Source organism: Penicillium chrysogenum, assembly GCF_028827035.1.
Source record: "Penicillium chrysogenum strain IBT 35668 chromosome Unknown utg000001l_segment0_segment0, whole genome shotgun sequence".
Taxonomy (NCBI): domain Eukaryota; kingdom Fungi; phylum Ascomycota; class Eurotiomycetes; order Eurotiales; family Aspergillaceae; genus Penicillium; species Penicillium chrysogenum.
In genome coordinates this window covers 6911463-6927963 of record NW_026622749.1, presented here as the reverse complement: position 1 = coordinate 6927963, position 16501 = coordinate 6911463, and the positions used below count along the sequence as shown (strand labels likewise).

At 47.7% G+C, this 16501-nt stretch overlaps 9 protein-coding genes across 9 annotated transcripts; 3 read left to right on the top strand and 6 right to left on the bottom strand.

Annotated features, from left to right (window-relative positions):
- Window positions 1–1019: 1019 nt before the first annotated feature.
- N7489_002748 (YoaK family protein) lies at window positions 1020–2008 on the top strand (the record flags this gene model as incomplete). Its single annotated transcript, XM_056708503.1, has 2 exons — window positions 1020–1353; window positions 1419–2008. 2 exons carry the CDS (start codon window positions 1020–1022, stop codon window positions 2006–2008), a joined length of 924 nt encoding a protein of 307 aa, XP_056572805.1.
- Window positions 2009–2244: 236 nt separating this feature from the next.
- N7489_002747 (uncharacterized protein) lies at window positions 2245–2437 on the bottom strand (the record flags this gene model as incomplete). Its single annotated transcript, XM_056708502.1, is given in 2 exon segments — window positions 2245–2377; window positions 2388–2437. 2 exon segments carry the CDS (start codon window positions 2435–2437, stop codon window positions 2245–2247), a joined length of 183 nt encoding a protein of 60 aa, XP_056572804.1.
- Window positions 2438–2477: 40 nt separating this feature from the next.
- N7489_002746 (uncharacterized protein) lies at window positions 2478–3194 on the bottom strand (the record flags this gene model as incomplete). The annotated part of the gene is made up of 3 exons (XM_056708501.1): window positions 2478–2868; window positions 2889–3105; window positions 3149–3194. The coding sequence occupies 3 exons, from the start codon at window positions 3192–3194 to the stop codon at window positions 2478–2480; spliced, it is 654 nt and encodes a 217-aa protein (XP_056572803.1).
- A 121-nt stretch (window positions 3195–3315) lies between these two features.
- N7489_002745 (uncharacterized protein) lies at window positions 3316–3638 on the bottom strand (the record flags this gene model as incomplete). The annotated part of the gene is made up of 2 exons (XM_056708500.1): window positions 3316–3511; window positions 3583–3638. 2 exons carry the CDS (start codon window positions 3636–3638, stop codon window positions 3316–3318), a joined length of 252 nt encoding a protein of 83 aa, XP_056572802.1.
- A 1345-nt stretch (window positions 3639–4983) lies between these two features.
- Window positions 4984–5693, top strand: N7489_002744 (uncharacterized protein; the record flags this gene model as incomplete). Its single annotated transcript, XM_056708499.1, has 2 exons — window positions 4984–5095; window positions 5380–5693. 2 exons carry the CDS (start codon window positions 4984–4986, stop codon window positions 5691–5693), a joined length of 426 nt encoding a protein of 141 aa, XP_056572801.1.
- Window positions 5694–8719: 3026 nt separating this feature from the next.
- Window positions 8720–9355, top strand: N7489_002743 (uncharacterized protein; the record flags this gene model as incomplete). The annotated part of the gene is made up of 1 exon (XM_056708498.1): window positions 8720–9355. One exon carries the CDS (start codon window positions 8720–8722, stop codon window positions 9353–9355), a length of 636 nt encoding a protein of 211 aa, XP_056572800.1.
- A 411-nt stretch (window positions 9356–9766) lies between these two features.
- N7489_002742 (uncharacterized protein) lies at window positions 9767–11109 on the bottom strand (the record flags this gene model as incomplete). The annotated part of the gene is made up of 4 exons (XM_056708497.1): window positions 9767–10232; window positions 10313–10430; window positions 10516–10882; window positions 10960–11109. The coding sequence occupies 4 exons, from the start codon at window positions 11107–11109 to the stop codon at window positions 9767–9769; spliced, it is 1101 nt and encodes a 366-aa protein (XP_056572799.1).
- Window positions 11110–12733: 1624 nt separating this feature from the next.
- On the bottom strand, window positions 12734–13946 carry N7489_002741 (uncharacterized protein; the record flags this gene model as incomplete). The annotated part of the gene is made up of 5 exons (XM_056708496.1): window positions 12734–13402; window positions 13466–13557; window positions 13609–13677; window positions 13774–13795; window positions 13863–13946. 5 exons carry the CDS (start codon window positions 13944–13946, stop codon window positions 12734–12736), a joined length of 936 nt encoding a protein of 311 aa, XP_056572798.1.
- A 254-nt stretch (window positions 13947–14200) lies between these two features.
- Window positions 14201–15453, bottom strand: N7489_002740 (uncharacterized protein; the record flags this gene model as incomplete). Its single annotated transcript, XM_056708495.1, has 3 exons — window positions 14201–14764; window positions 14823–15067; window positions 15339–15453. 3 exons carry the CDS (start codon window positions 15451–15453, stop codon window positions 14201–14203), a joined length of 924 nt encoding a protein of 307 aa, XP_056572797.1.
- Window positions 15454–16501: the final 1048 nt, after the last annotated feature.

Here is a 16501-nt window from a genome sequence, read left to right as displayed (position 1 = left end):
CTCGCAGTTTCTGAACACCGATCCCCTGGCGATGAGGGCGATCACGGGCCGATCACGAGCCGATCATAGGCCGATATTTTCCTTACATGCAACTATCGATTTGACCTGCGATAGATCCGGCGTCTTCGGTTCAGTTTCGGTTTCATGCACCAATGTTCTGAAACTGTCACAGATTAGAAATACGCCGGGTGATCGTCCCGGACGCGCGGTCCCCCTTTCCCTGTTTTATCGCGTTATCAGGGACCGTTATGCGCTATCTGCAAGTAGCCATAACTAACCGGCAATGGCGTGCTCTTGGCTCTAGGATGACGATGCCAAGATCATTCGAGGGTCAACGTCGGCGTCAATCGCTGGTGGGGTCTGAGCTGCGTCATCCTTTGCCAATCCAGGGTGATTGGAAGAGGACCAGGACCTCAAATCGCTTCTTCGGGAATCCAGGCACTATTGGCCAGCCTGAACATTGGCGGAGGGGAATTCAATGCAAGTACAGTGACTCTGCATAAGTTTAAGGTTTATGCGTAGTCACTGTACGGAGTATGTCCCCCTGAAAGACCACTTTCCGTTGGGACAAGATGAAGAGCTAATGCAAAGTGCCTGGCAACTTGCTGACCTGCAACTGTAGAGATTTTTCATGTGCAGTCAACCCTGCACACCATAGCCCAGGCTCGCAGCATTATTGTGACATAGTGACCGCGTGTCAAAGCTCTTGGCATTGATCATTCCTGTCCCTATGGCCTGCATAAAATGGCACTATCTACGGCCATGTTGATCTCTGCGGGTAAGGAATGTATTAATGACCCTCTTTCTCCTTGGTCTGGTCACCCCTTCCGACAATGTGGCAGGGTAGGCCAGCACTGGATGCAAATCTCTGGGAGCAGGTGATGCAATCCTGCAGTTGAGGGACTCGTAAGGCTCAATATGTTCTTTTATCCGAACTTTATATACTTAATGTCTTCCCTGCGTGCCCCTTTCTTTTCTGACTTTTAGTTTGTCCTACATTTGATCTGTTTGCCATCACGATGCCGATGTTTCAAGGCTCTCTCCCCATCAAAACACCAGCGATGGAATTGACTGATCTTGCCTTGTCTAGGGGGTCTTCCTCTTCCAATTTTGACGATGTCGAAAGGCAGACTCCTGACACTATTCCCTTTGCCAAAAGCTCCAAATTCTCCAGCACGAAAGGCAACCTCTTTGACCGAGATTTACCCTTGAGATATGCCATCGACGACTACTTCCATTCCGAAATTGACACCGCATGGAGCGACCTGCCTCTCATAGGCTGCGGATATGTGAGCGGCCTAATTGACGCGCTGTCGTACAATGCGTGGGGAAATTTCTCGAATATGCACACGGGTAAGGACCAAAGCATGCATCCCATAAAGACCGAGCTCTAACCATGGTCGACTGCACGTCAACAGGAAACACTATTTTTATCGCTTTAGGAGTGTCCGGGAAGCCCGATAGCCAGCCCATGCTATGGCTTAAGGCCCTCATTGCTGTTTTAGTGTTCATAGTCGGCAACGTCTTTTTCGTCTACGGCTCGCGATACCTGGGTACTCTCCGACGATTTACCTTGATAGTGTCTTTTGCCATTCAGACAGCTCTCCTCCTCGGAGCCGCCATTCTTGTTCAGAAACGGATTGTTAGTCCCACTCTGGACCGTCAAATTCCAATTGACTGGTTTCAGGTTCTCGCAATCTCGTTGATCGCATTTCAAGCCGCCGGTCAAATTGTCGCCTCGCGATTCCTGGCCTTCTCAGAGATCCCCACAGTTGTTCTAACAGTCATGGTCTGCGACCTGTTTGTTGACACCGAGCTATACCGGCGTCCCTGGAGCTCGAACCCGAAACGAAACCGAAGACTAGGTGCCTTGCTTTCACACTTTCTGGGGGCCGTGACTGCCGGTGGGATGGCGAAGGAGACCGGGCTTGCAAGTGGTTTGTGGCTTGCCACGGCTCTGAAGGCTTGCATTACCTTAGGTTGGTTCGTGTGGAGGAGGAAAGACTAGGATGGGTCGCACATATTAAGCAGCACCTAATAATGCAAAGCCTGTTTCCACCCTCAACTCACCTCGGCGCCGGCTTCTCTCGCGATGGAATGTTGACGTTTGTGCCCGGGTAACAGCAATTAATGAATTATAGACCAAAATAGCGTCCGCATGCACATGTCAGGTGTAACATTAGCAAATAGATCTTATAAAGGAGATTAGCTCACAAGTTAAGATGGTATTACTGTAAAGTATTGTTATGCTAATGATCTGATGTAGGGAATAGCACCGTCTTTTTCTATAAGCTGTATCCTCCCCCTTTCATGAAAGTGGTGGAGTGTATAAATTAACCAATCCCGCACCATACCCTCACCTACAGCAGACGAAACACTGGAATTACATATGTGATACTGAGCTGGTGGGATAGCCCCAGTTTGGCCAGCAGTCCATATACTTCAGAGACTTTTCCGGGCAGGTTGTCTGTCAGGTGTCAGGGTTCTCTTCTAGCCCAATGAGAATGGCCACCATATAAGCCGCCGGAGTGCACATAAACCCTGGCGACGCGGCTCAGGGAAGGGATATTTGAGCCCTGTGATGAAAAGTGGGAGGAATATGCCCAGCTCAAACATAAACGGCGGTTGCTTTCCTTCCGAGTTGCGTGCTCATGCAAGGGCGGTGGGGGCCAGGTCGATGATCTGGGCAAATACAGATTCATAGGTGTCGTATACACCTTGATCGAAATGCAACATGGCTTATTTAAGACACTCGTGTAGGTCCTTAAGAGAAGAGCGGCTGCAACGTCGACGTTCTGGCCATGCATAGCCTTCAAGTATGTGAAGAGCCGATACCATTGAGCTAGTCGAGTTTTCAGGTGCTGTTGTCTGGCCACCAGCTCTGATACCTATGTAGCCGACCATCTGCTGTTCGGTGCATATAAGCTTCGGAGTCAATGTTGAGAGCCTTCATTTCGGCTACAACGCTACACAGAACGTTCCTTGCCCCTTCAGCTGAAGTGAAACGCTCATCTGGAACACCCAAATGAAGCTCCCAGTTTTCTTCTGATAGTCCGCCGACGATGAGCACCCATGTTCCCAAACAATCATCAGATCTGCCGTGCCCTAGTTAATATGTTGCCGCAGGAGAGTCAGTGAGCGCGCGTACCAGATCTCCGCTTCGCGCTGGTACTGATCTCGCACTGCCGCTGCATCATTTATTAGCAACCAGGTCGATGTCTCGTGAATGGGAGGTCTTTCGTAGAGCGCGCTGAGCGGGATGATCGCATCCCAAACAAGTGGCTCTGCCTGGCAGATTTGGAGGACCGAGCCTCCCTAGAAGGCCTGGTCCGGGACTCGTGAAAGGCCTAGCTCTGTGGAAATAATGCTCAAAAGCACGACGCTCTCGCGATTCCTGACATGGGTAGGGGTGAGGTCAAACTGGGGCCGCCCAATAGCCTTTATAGGACGGGTGCTATAACCGCATCCCAGGCAGTGTGGTTTCTCCTTGCCACGCTTTACACAGCGGATTCTGCAAGTCGGATATCAAATATAGCGACTGATCCAGTTCCGGGGAGGCAAACTGACTTGCATGTGTCGTACCTGGTTTTGGACTTGGTGCCTCCGCGACGACCAGGGCGCTTGGCGGACGAGTTCATGACTGAATGCGGGGATAGGCGGTGCCAGTTTCTTCGACGACTCCGGTATCGCCTGTTCTTCCTCACCCGAAATACCAGCCTCGTATGTAAGTAGGAAGCAGAGGGGAAGCAAACTTTCGAAGTTGCGTGTATGAAAATTTCTGTAATATACAGTAATTACATCGCTCTGTCTTGAAAATAACACAATACTGCGAGTACTATCCTTGAAATATGTAATTTAGGACTTAGACAACATACCATAGGGTTCATTAAGTATTTACCCACACCCTGTTTTCCCACCAAACTGACCAACTTTCGACCCTATTCTCTCAATGAATTTATATTGTGATAATTTTTAGATAATTTTTAATCAAAATTTATTATTAGATTAATAAAATATCTCTTTCCGAATGGTCCAATATATATGGCTATTGAGTGGTAACTAATTGAAATGTAAATGTTAAGATGAATCTCTATATGTAGTGGCTCCTATACTGAACTCGCGATTAGAATCTTTTGTTAGACTTTGAAAATTAACTACTCTCTATTAGAAATACTTACTGATATAGTCTGTAATATATTACCTTAGGTTTAAAATGATAAATAAAAATAAAAAGAATAAAAATATGTTACAGTATAAATTTATTGAGAGAATAGGGTTCAAAGTTGGTCAGTTTTGGTGGGAAAACAGGGTGTGGGTAAATACTTAGTGACAGGGTCTGTACAAGGGGAGCACAAGAAGATCATTTCCTATACCAAAAGATCTCGCTGATCTTTTGCACTACTTTCTTCGCTTTATACTACATAGTATAGGGTCTCCCGGAGTTAGCAGTGATACATGATATGGCTAAGTGGTGTTTGCAGAATTATTAGATGGATATAATATGCTATACATCAGGTCACAATTCGGCCTTTTCCTATCTAGGTTGGTAGCAACAATTGATTAATCATACTTCCCTTATTCGGTCTTCGCTTCCACAAATACGAGTTCGCTATAGAGTAAAACATATGCACGAAGTGGTTTCAAAATTTACAATATATGGAGCTGAAGAGTGATCTACAATGGTCTTTCCGACGAAAGTTTATTTCAGCCCTCGAATTTGTTGGCGATGGGACTCGTAACCTCCACTCTCAGCTCCAAGCATACTACGGACGACGGAGGGTGGTAGTGCTCAGTAGTTTTTGCAGATCATGATATAAGATGTCAATCATTGAAAATTGTTTTCCAAAACATAGAATAGACACTCCCAAACCACAACATAAAAGGCCTGCCCTTTCCATCCAAGATAGACCAAAGTCTTGCCTCATCTTCCTCTTCTACTTACTGTTTGGCATATTTGCACACACTTTCCACGCCCGAATCACCATGAAGCTCTCGTCCCTTTTTACATCGTTCACGTTCCTTGCCCAGGGTTTCCTTACACTTGCTCTGAACAGCGGTCAACTTTACTGCGGCAGTTACTTGAATACTGCGGAGCGTACGGTCCTAATATACAAACCTATGAAAGAACCTGTCTAACCTAGGATTGTAGCGCGTGCTCATTTTCCTGAAAATGAGCTATATGAATATAGAAAGGCCAATATATTCTCCAGCACGGTGTATACCCCAATGGGTGTTTGTTGGAAAGGATGTGTCAGAAGTGACAAAGCTGGAGAAAGTGATTATTGTCGCGGTATGTTCCAAGGCCTTTTCTTTTCTGTTTTTTACCCTCTTCGTATTCCGTTTATTCGGTTGAAACATGGCTAATACCAGCACCCCCAGACCTGGGAAAACTCTACATTTCCGAGATGACGGAAAAATGCTCAGCGAGGGTGGTGGCTGAATTCATGGGGAAGACGATCAAAACACCTCTCCAACAAAAAAGGGGCGAGCTCCGACTTGCACAAGGATTGACACATTGTCTCTTTTCCTCAAGCGGTCCAAACCAGGACGATGAAGGTCGACGAACCGAGTTTAATAACAGACTCGTCGAGCTCTCACGGATCCAGAAGACGCTGGCGGCTGAAATTAAGGAGGTGGAAAATGGCGGAGCTGTGCTAGGCTACGATACCAAGAACAATGAGGCTGCCACGTAGGTGTGTTGGGTCAGAGATGATTGATTCCAGGGTTGGGTTTATTTACTCTACACAGCGCACATGTGATATTTAGTATGATTAGACCAATTATTTCTCAACATCTCTGATTAAGCAAGTCATTAGTACTGTGGGCGTGGCCCCTAACATGGACTGTTTTCAAACCATTATATACCTAAGCTGTCATTCATCCCAGCCAATCTTAATCCACAGCTGTGCCTTGAGGCCATAAGTCGGGCCAGTTTTGATAAAATCTCTTTTACATCTGTAGTGTGACTTCACCTGAGGGATCGGCTCCGCTCATATTCGTTAGCATCCAGGTCCTCTATTATTACTCTGAGCCTAATGACCCCAGTGCTCTGCCTATATTACTGTGTCTGTAGAAAACATGATTTGACGTTGCAATAATCTAGTTGTCCCCGTGACATTGAGGACCCCGGTAAAGACTTCGACGCGTCCACAGGACCTGCTTGGCTGGGGCTGGCCTCAGCTTATATAAAGTGCCCGTGCATGTAGGCTCGCTTCGCGTTCATCGCTCGTGTTTCGCCAAACGTTCAAAGTTTAGACCTAGGGTAAATATGTCGGCTAAAGTAACTCTTGGTACGCATTGGCTTGTCTGAATGCATATACCCTGGTAAGAATAAGACTGTCATGTACTCCGTAGGTCCTATCTTTTCAGACTGGTATGTTCATCATTGTATAGCAACCCAGCACTGTATTTTATAGTAATTGATAATTACGGGCCTTTGTACTAAATGGTATATGCAATACACTATGCTAGCAAGAATTAGTCTACTCTTGGCGCATCCACATTGACAGACTTCTTACCGAATAGGGTAATGCTACCTAGGTAGACCTCCCGCGGTCCCCACATGCAACATCACAAACTTCCACCTCGATTTCCCAAAATGCCTGTACACCGAATGTGAAGGAGGGTTTGCGAGAGTCCAAGCAGCGGTGTAGTCACAGTGCCGCTATCCCGCCAATGAGCAGGAAGTTACAGTACATCTCCAGGGCTCCCTCCCCGTTCTCCCGGATATAATATTGCAATATTAGTTGAATCAGATATCCTTCTCCACTCTGCAGCAGCACAGACCCCAGCCCTGGACCCGTGGACTTACTAGGTACTTACGTAACACCTCCAGGTGGCCCCGGGGGTGCTCCCATATTCATGTCTTTGATTGAAGCTACGGAGTACTGCTGAAGGAAATTGGATAGTTGAAATTTTCTTTTATTAAAGGTTCCATATGCACACCTGCTTGGGACCCAAACAGAGTAATTAGCACCATGATTTGATGCATTGTTTTCTCCACAACAGTTTTCAGCTCGGTATGACGATAGCCACGCTGTTGCATAAGTAGTGGAACTAATGTCTTCGGATGCCCGCTACAAGGTTCGCATTTCCAGCCATGTCCATTGTGGATAATTGGCATCGGCACGCAGGTGACAAGAACAATAGGCCAATAAAGGCTCATTTGTTACCGCGGAGGTACTTGGCAGGAGCGGCTGTGGCGCCGAGGTTTCCCTTCAACCCCCGACAGTAATCCGAAATCTCACCCAATAGTTATCCCTCATCAACAATCGCGTCACTCCTGTTTGCCCGTCCATGATATACTTGCTCTCACATTCCCCTATCAATTTCTACCTGATATTCCACTCCGTCGGGCGTAGAGGACATCATCGACCACCACAACGTTATATAAATCCTCTCCATTCTGGCAACTTCCACCTGCTATATGATAGGAGCCCTGGAGCCTTGATATACCTTACCTAATCGATCGACCTAACATTTTCTCAAAGTCCTGAGTTTTCGAAAGGAATGCTTGGGCGAACGTTTCAAAGTCTGTGACTCGCTCTACCAGCTAGCTGTCCTCCTTCACAAAGGGGAAAAACATGGGACTATAAGCAGCATACAGTCCGATACAAAGTCGCCACAATTATTGATATTTAACAGCTAACTTCTCGAAGAGTGCATCAAGATTTCAGAAGGACTCCCGCAAGTTGAGGGCATAGGACATCTAGCTCGGGCAAACTATAAGCTATCGCAGATTTTGGGAGATCTCCGGAGGGACAAATAAAGCTCGAAATGCCTTGAGAGGGCGGTTGTGCTTAGAAATGGCCTCAAGTGTCTCGATGGAGATTACTTTCTAATGAATGGAGATGGAGCTGCATCTGATTGTGAGGATCTTGTCCCGCGGATGCTGTGGTGATCCACATCCGATGGAATTCTCGATGTACTGGTCATGACATATGATTCGTTCGCAATATCTACTTAGAAGCCTATATAGCCGAAGGTGTCATTAATCCAAGGATAAAATTCTAAAAATAGCTGTTGCTGCTGCTGTTCATTGAGCCAAGAATACAAGGGCATTTGCCGCCTACGCTACCTCTTCCCTGCATATGCAAAGTTGTCTATGCGCTATAATTTCGGTAGCCGCCCAAGCTAAAGATGCCCAAATTGAAACCGACCAAGCGCTATATTTCTGGAACTCGAGCGAATACCCCTTAATTGATTGGCCTCGTCGACAAGGGAATAAAACCTAGCATTGTGTGGCGCCTCGTAGAAGACATTTGCGACAAGGTGGAAGATCTAAATGTTACTGTCTGTGAGCGCCAGGAAGCGAGCCGGACCCCATCTAGACGTGCGCCAGCATTGTTATATTCTCAATCATGCGGCAAGTCAAGATGAAAAATTATTGTGGATTGACCGCCTGACATGCGGGTTATTGTTTACTTTTCACTACAGTACTTTTGTTCCATGGCTTTGAGCTTTTACTCAGGCGCTAAAACTTGAGGGCCAAATGTGTCGCGTAGCCCACATCTTTGATTACTCCCTTGCCAACCCCTCACTATCCGCCTATTCAACTCGCCTCCCATTCAAACGATAATGGCGGATTGCTACTTTCTACACTCGAATTTGAAAAAAATCAACTATGACGACTTGCCTTGTGAAGATGTCAACCAGGCCGGCCGTAATGTGACATGCTGTGTTCGCGGTTCAACTTGCATGAGCAATGGGCTCTGCCAAAATGCTGGGGGTGATGGATATTACAGTGCTGATTGCACAGATCCAACTCTGGAAGATCCATCGTGTCAGACTCGCTGTGGTCGGTATACACTATGGCAGACCACCCTTCGTAGAATTTGCTGACTCAATTGTTCCCGCAGGAGGCCTCGCTGGTGCACAGGTCACCTATAACTCAACTTCCAAACTTTGGGCCTGTTGCACTTACAATGGTGGAAAGCCAGATTGTTCTGAGCCAACAGACGAGGTCTTTCCAGCTCCTGGTCCATCCAGTCTTAAAACTATCATATATCTCCCTACCACCGGGTCTGTCACATATTCCACGCCATCAGCGACCACAACGTCTGTCTCGAACACAAACACATCTTCGACGTCATTATCTTCATCGTCCGACATCAGCCCGGGGGCTGCCGCCGGAATCGGCGTAGGCGTTGGCGCTGGGATAGTTCTTGCCGCTGCGGCGATCGCCTTTGTCCTTTTAAAACGGCGGCGACTATCGAAGATAAACAAGCTGAATCCAGCTGACAGTGAACCATCCCAGCAGCCCATAGTTGCTGAGTTGGTAAACGAGCGGATCATTCCGGAATTGGATAATGGACGCACATTGCATGAATTAGCCAACTCCAAAGCGGGGTCATAGTCTCTTCTTGGATATCTAACTGGCTGCACTTCGAGGCTGCATATCGAAAATTACCCCGAGCGTCGTTACATGGGACACTACATAACAAACCACGCTTGAAAAAGATGAATCGTCCGATTTGTCGTGTTCAAATGGTTGCAATTATGATGGTGATGCGATACAGATGGAAATCAATGGAGAAAACACTCTGTGGAATGACTGTCCCGCACGAGGAGAGGATGGAGAGAAGGAAAGGAGAGAGAGAGCTATCAAACTATGCAACTAGGTTCTATCACATATGGATGCCTCAGGCACCAACATATATCAATTTCTAGAGTAAGAAAGCTTGATAGTATATTATTGACCATAACAACATTATATAGATTTATTCTCGAGGATAAATCTGTTCGTGTATATCTATTGTACAACGTACTAGGGAATACGATCTCTGCCATGTCCTTGCTCCCAAGTAATACTAACATCCACCGTCTTTGCAATTCCATCCCGCGCTGCCTCCCGCCCATCGTCACTTTCATTAGCATTGACAGAGGTCCTAGTAGTCCCCATCTCCATTTCCTCGCCACGTGCACCCGAGAAGAAATTCTGCCTACTCCCAGAGGCCTCGTGGTTTGTTTGTACGCGATTCGTCGTGCGTTGGTGACTTGCTGTTCTCTTCCTGTACGATGAGGTGAAAGGCAAAGTGCTAGACTTGTCGCTTGCGAACAACTGGCGCACGGAAGAAACCACCAGCGAACGAAGGCAGGGGACGGAAGCGGAGATAATAACGAGATAGCATTCGATCATAGCCCAGCAGGTAAGATGTATTGCGTTGGCTGTACCATCCCAGGTTAAGATCTGTTTGAGATATACAGCCTTCATTATGGCACCGACTGTTGCGCTATACAGGTAAAGACGTCCTCGTTAGTAAGTTGGGGGAGATAAGGGTGTCATTGCAACCGTATGAAGGAATGTACTCACAGAACACCCAAACTCGTGAGTATCATGAGGCTGAACTTGATGATCGGCTTCAGCTTGAGATCCCAGAAGATATAGCACGGAAAGACTGCTAGCATCAAGTCCGTGGAGGAGTTGCAGACTATAATTTTATATTGTTAGTCAAGAACCCAGGATTTTCTGTTTTGCCTAGCTGTGACTGAGCCTTTGGTATTGGATGGACATACAGCAGAGGAAGTAACCAAAACGGAGCTGGATATAGTCTTCCATGCAGTGAGTGGCGTACTTAGCATCCCAAACCCCGCGGATATCGCGACATTGAGCTAAGATGAGAACAATCATTACAATATTTGCCACTATTTGCACCGCCAACAGTACCCATAGGCTGATCTTGAAGACTCTCCTCGTTGAAAGTAATGGCAAAAGGTAGAGGATGAATGCGATCCGGCCTAGGCAAGTGCTTGCGACGCCGCAGACCTCCGTTATGGTATAGTACTTGAGAGCGGTGGGCTCGTCGACCCCAGAACCACCGGATGCAAAGCCGTAGTCAAGAATTGCGATTGTGAAGTTTATCGATGCGCCGAGGGCAAAACCCTGCAATAAACATATCATGGGTTAGAATATATAGGACTTATATCATCGTTTCCCTCCAATTATCGGCATGAACTTACCAGAGATGCAATCATTGTAACATCGTCTGTTCCGAGATGGCGAAGCCTGGCTTTTGCAAGTATCCGGAGCAACACCACGACGATGGCGATGGCCCCAAGAGCCCATGTGCCCTCTAAGACTGACTTCCGATCACCAGTGAGAGCAGCCATCATGCGGGGTGATAGATCGGTAATAGTTACATCCCCTGAAAACGATGAGATCTGATAGCCGTGAAGTCGACAGGCTATAAGCAAGGAAAATCCAGCGAAGATCTGGGGGACGAACTCATTATCAAATTTTCTGAGTGTCGATCGGAAAATCAACCGACGAGGCTCCTAATAATCTAGAACAGACACACTGGTTTGTTACCTAACTGTTGAAGGGGCATTTCATTTTATTCCCTGGTTCACGAATGGAATCGCGGGTCGAAGCGGAGCATATACTTTAACCTTCGGGCCCGCTTTTTACATATCTGAGACATGCCTCGGTTTGAGCTTCAAACGGGCCATTAACGTCTCAGCAGACGTCAGCATGGCCGAGTCATGTATGGAGGATTGCCCCGGTTGTAGATCTCTGTGACGAGGATCTAGAATATGCCGACTAGACCGGTATTTCTCAATTGAACAGGCATCATTGGGTTCAATTGAAGTAGTCAGTACGTACTCTTCTAGTTTTCCTTTTTCTCGGGACGGTTCTAATGTTCCGAAGCTTGTTGGTTCCTCTACGGAGTACCCTTGCAAGCTTCCCATCAAGATCTTTTGTGTCAGCATATCAGGGTTATAGATCTCCGTGTATCCCGCTTCGTATTGACTAGCTCGTTTCTGGTCAATTCTAAGGGTGGGGCCGAACTTTATTTGTACATATTAGGCGTTTTGCCATATGAGAAATAGGGGTGGACTGGTTGGATATCATATCATTAGCCCGCGGGGATTTCAGCCGCTTATCGATGCCTTATCCGAACAAACGTGGCGGAGATCAATTCCCCCTTAAGGAAGTTGATTAGTGTTCGCTACCATATATCTTTAGAACGTCTTCGGGTTTGAACTGAAAATTTCCAGGAACATGGACAACTGAATGGAGTAGTGGAGCAGCCTTACGAATTCCTGCTTAGCTCTGGTACAAGTGGCGCAGTGCTGAAGCAAATTGTACATATGCGATACAATCAGCAGTTATTTCTTTGTATCATTTCCTTTTCTTTTCGGTGCTTCTTAGCAACTGCCTCTATTTTCTTGAGATAGTGTCTGACGTATATGATAGGCCAATGGATAAACGCCGAGTGCTTCTATCTACGGAGTATACTATACGAGTAATACGAGCAACACGACCAGGTGGTATGGGATAAGCTTAGATTAGCGTCAGCTAGTTTCGGGGCGGAGTAGCGAGGAATGGCCGAAGAATCACCTTCGATGGGGTCGAGGGTGTTAGGGTTGTCGATCATCACATGCAAGATCACATGCTTAATCAGACTGTTTGCATAGTTTGCATAGATCGTTAGTACTCTCAGAGCGGATCCAGATCTCGCTTCGTCTCTTTTCCCATGCCTGTAGGTTGGTCAATAGGAAAAGATAAATATATTGAACCTCTGTTAATGGGCAATCTCTATCTCCCCGTTTCACTTCTCTTGATGAAGACTTGACTTCCTTAGTTTTCAATCCCACCCTCTCTTCTATCCACGCTGTTTTACTTGCATTCTCCTTTGCAGATCGCAGACGTAGATGATAGATCCATTGATTTGTATGCGTTTATATCTAAATGTGACATCTAGTACACCTGATAGACATCTTTCAGCCCATTCTACTCCGAGTCCAGCAGGTCAGAAAGCTTATCCAAGTAAGCATGAGGCCTGACATCGCCAGAAACGAAATCCTCCTTAGAAGAAACACCAGTCAAGACACCCAGCGTACCACCAAGCTTCCCCTCAAGTCCAAAGCGAATATCCGTATTCGCACGATCACCAACCATGCAGGCCCGGCTACGATCGAACTTGAACTTACCCTCAATGGAATCCATCATAGCCTGGCTGGGTTTGCCAAGTGCGACAGGCTCCTTATTCAACATCATTATCAGCGGCGCGCTCATGGAGCCAGCGCCAGGGAACAGAGTCCCCGAGTTCGGAAGGGTGGAGTCGATGTTCGTGGCGAGGAAGACCGCCCCACGCTTAATGTAGTGGTATGCCAACGCGATCTTGAGGTAGTTCATGTGGAAGTCGAGACCGACGAGGACGACGGCAACTTCGGGGTCTATAATGGATTCATCGCCTGCCGCGATCTTCTTGTAGTCCGCTGGTGTGACGTCGCGGCGGTATGCGGGGTCTGTGCCGCCAATGAATGGGACGTTCTCAGAGCGAAGTTCTTGCTCGATGCCTGTTTCGCCGATCACGTAAACCTTGCGCTTGTTTTCGGGGAGTTGGAGGATGCGAGAGATGTATATGGATGAGCTGTATGAGGAGGAGAAGATCTCTTCCTATTTGGTTGTGAGTCACTAGACACTCGGTGATCTGGCAGGGTGATGGTTGGTATCACTAACCACTGTACTCGGAATTCCCAGGCCTTCGAGTTTCTTGCGGTAGTCTGCGCGCGACTTGGTGCTGTTATTCGTCACGAAGACCACTTGCTTTCCTGCGGGGATTATCAGCGTCCGATTTTGCCGACTTCATCTTTAATGCGCACCATTATTTCGGAGAAGTTCCAGTGTCTCCACTGTTCCGGGGAAGAGGTGGTCACCGGACCATAAAACACCTAAATTATCATTGTCTCAGCAGTTGTTGCGACGCGACTGAGTCACTGCGGGGGACCTCCGCGGAGGGACAGCCGAGGTAGAGCACGGGGAAATACCATCACAGTCGAAGAGGAATACCTATACATAATCCAGTCAGTAAATAGGACCTCTCTAGTACATCAATGCGACCAAAACGTGTGCTCACATCGAACTTGGCCAGGAACTCCTGGAGGCCGGCCTTATCGCCGGTCAGGTAGCGGGGCGCAACTTGTGAGGATTCTTGCGTCATGGTGCCGAGGGGATTAGGAATGTACAGGTAGAGTACAGTAGAAACAAAGATCACGAAAGTGAAGGGAAGATGTCGGACTCCAAACAGATCGGAGCAAGAGTCTGTATCACCCGAAGCGAATCTCCGGTGAATCGCGGGGCTCTTATCTCTCTTATCTCTCTTGGCATTCAACTATCAACTATCAACATACGGCAGTGAACGGAGTATAGCGCGTCATATTGTCTTTTTTTCTTCCATATTAAATTTGGCTTCCATTACCTACAAATTCTAGCAATTAATTCCCCTAGAGCCACTGCGGCGTCGTAACCCTGTTCTTGTCCTTGGCTTCTGCGCTCCTGTCCTAACCGCTTGAAATATTGAAAAGTGGCATAGATGTTGCCAACCGGAGCGAACTCTCGTTTCCAGTCTCGTGTCCTGCCCGGGTCTCGGCGGATTATTTTGTCAAAGGCGGCTGCAAACACTGGAGACGAGATAATCGAGAGTGCAGTGGTTGGCGCCAGGATTGGAGGCCTAGTGTCAGGACTTTCAGGCTTTGACGAGAATGCGTTTCGAGGCAAAGGTTGAATTGAGGAAGATGCGGATGAGGTGGGGAAAGAGGAAAGAGAAGGAGGAGGGGACAGAGAAATTGAAGATTCTTGAACGTGAGAGGGAGGGGATAATCCCAATTCTTCAGACTCTCTTAGCAAATCCAGCAACTCTTGATTAGACGAAGTGGGACAGGTATTGACTGAAGGACGAGGAGGAGATCCGGACTCCTGACGAGGCCAGGGGGTTCTTTCTTGAGAGCCCCGATATTCTAAGATCTGGTCTCGGGTCTCCTAAACCAAATTAGCGCCGTCATTCTCAAAAGAAGAACACTGGAACAAGAACACGTACACGTGACACATGTGCCCCAGTCAATCCATGAGCGCGACTGTGAGACTTGACGAAGTTATCGAAACTGGCGATGAGGTGGCGAACCGCCTCCGAAACAGCTGCGACAGAGTCCTCGGGCAGCATAAATGCGGTGGTCTCATCGTCATCGAAGGAGTCCAGGGATGCCCCATACCCGCCAGCAGTGTTGGACCAGAACATATCAACCCAGGCGAGACAAGCCAGCAATAGGTCAAGGAAGGACGAACCTACGCGCACATGTATTAGCATGGGATACACAGCAAAGAGAACAAGACAGACCTCGGGAGTTTACATACCAGATTACCCAAGCTACAGATAACAATACTAGAGCTAGGCCGGGTGGGCCATATGCTCCAATCGGTGGAGGCTTTCACATCGGTTAGGACATTTGGGCGTTTCCAGCATCTGGGGCGGCTAGTGTCGCCTTCATAATCTACAGCTTTCAGCATTGCTACTGCAGCTTAGGGGAAATGATGAGGTTCTTGAGCCACAACTTACCTTCCCGCCTCTCCCTTATCCACTCTGTAGTGAGGCTGTAGTGAGGACATTTCGCTCTAGCCCAGCCCGTAAGGATGCCCTCTGACCGAACTACTCTCTCGCGGTAAAGATCCATTGGTCAACTTCCTTTCCCATGAAATGTTTAAGAACGTGCCGTTCAGAATGACGTGAAGTTGAAGCTCTTGAACTCTAGGAGCTCAAAGGCCTTCCCAGTGTTAGCATCACGAGAATCCATCTCTCGCCTCTTCCTTGCTTTCCACCTCAGATATCTCCCCACTCCATTAAAGCTCCTGTTCATGTTAGTGGTACAGAGCGCTCGCCTCTTGGTTGGTTGACATACTTTGTTCAGACGGTGCTCCCATTCACACCTCTTCACCCCCAGACGGCGTGATCTTGACCATTGTCCAAAGTCCATCGACAGCCGGGCATGTGGTATAGCTGGCCTTGATGGTCTTGAGACTCCTTTCGAATTCCATTTTGGGGGATGATTGCAAGGATAACGATGCTTAGTTTGGAGACCTGCCTTGGTCATGAATTTGGGCAAGCAGAGGACTTCGTGCCGTCGTTGTGTGTCAGATACAGCAAGCCATTTTCGTCCAGTCTGTACGGTAGATTTGTTTGACAGGCTCTTGATATTTGGAGACCACGACATGACTTTCCGAGGTAGCGAGGCTTTGCGCAAACTTTTCGACCATGTCACTAGTAGTGATCGCCTTGGATTTTCTCGGAGGGCGTGGGCATCAGGTTGGGTGGATCATTAGATCCAAAGGCGTTGCCGAGCCACCGAAAGTATTGACTTTTCGATTTAAGTCGCTTCGCGGTTCTCGTCCTCAAACATATCTTCATTACCGAGCATATCTGCTGCCGGGGTTTCTCCAGCGGCATCATCATTTGTGGGTGGTTCAGGAGCGTCTGACGCGCACGGAACCTACACATATATCTATTAGCACGACAGACGCAGAGACAATCCAGCGGATTTACATACTTGTAAACCCAGAGAAAGTACCCAAGGACCGAATTAACCCGAGGAGTCTAAAGCCCCCTCCGATCAATAGGGCAACCCAATCAACAGGGCCACCCAGCATTTCTCTGCTAGGGTGGTGGTGGGCATTGGCAATAGAATGTGACGTTCGAGTTTTCTGATGAATCCATGAGATCAAGCC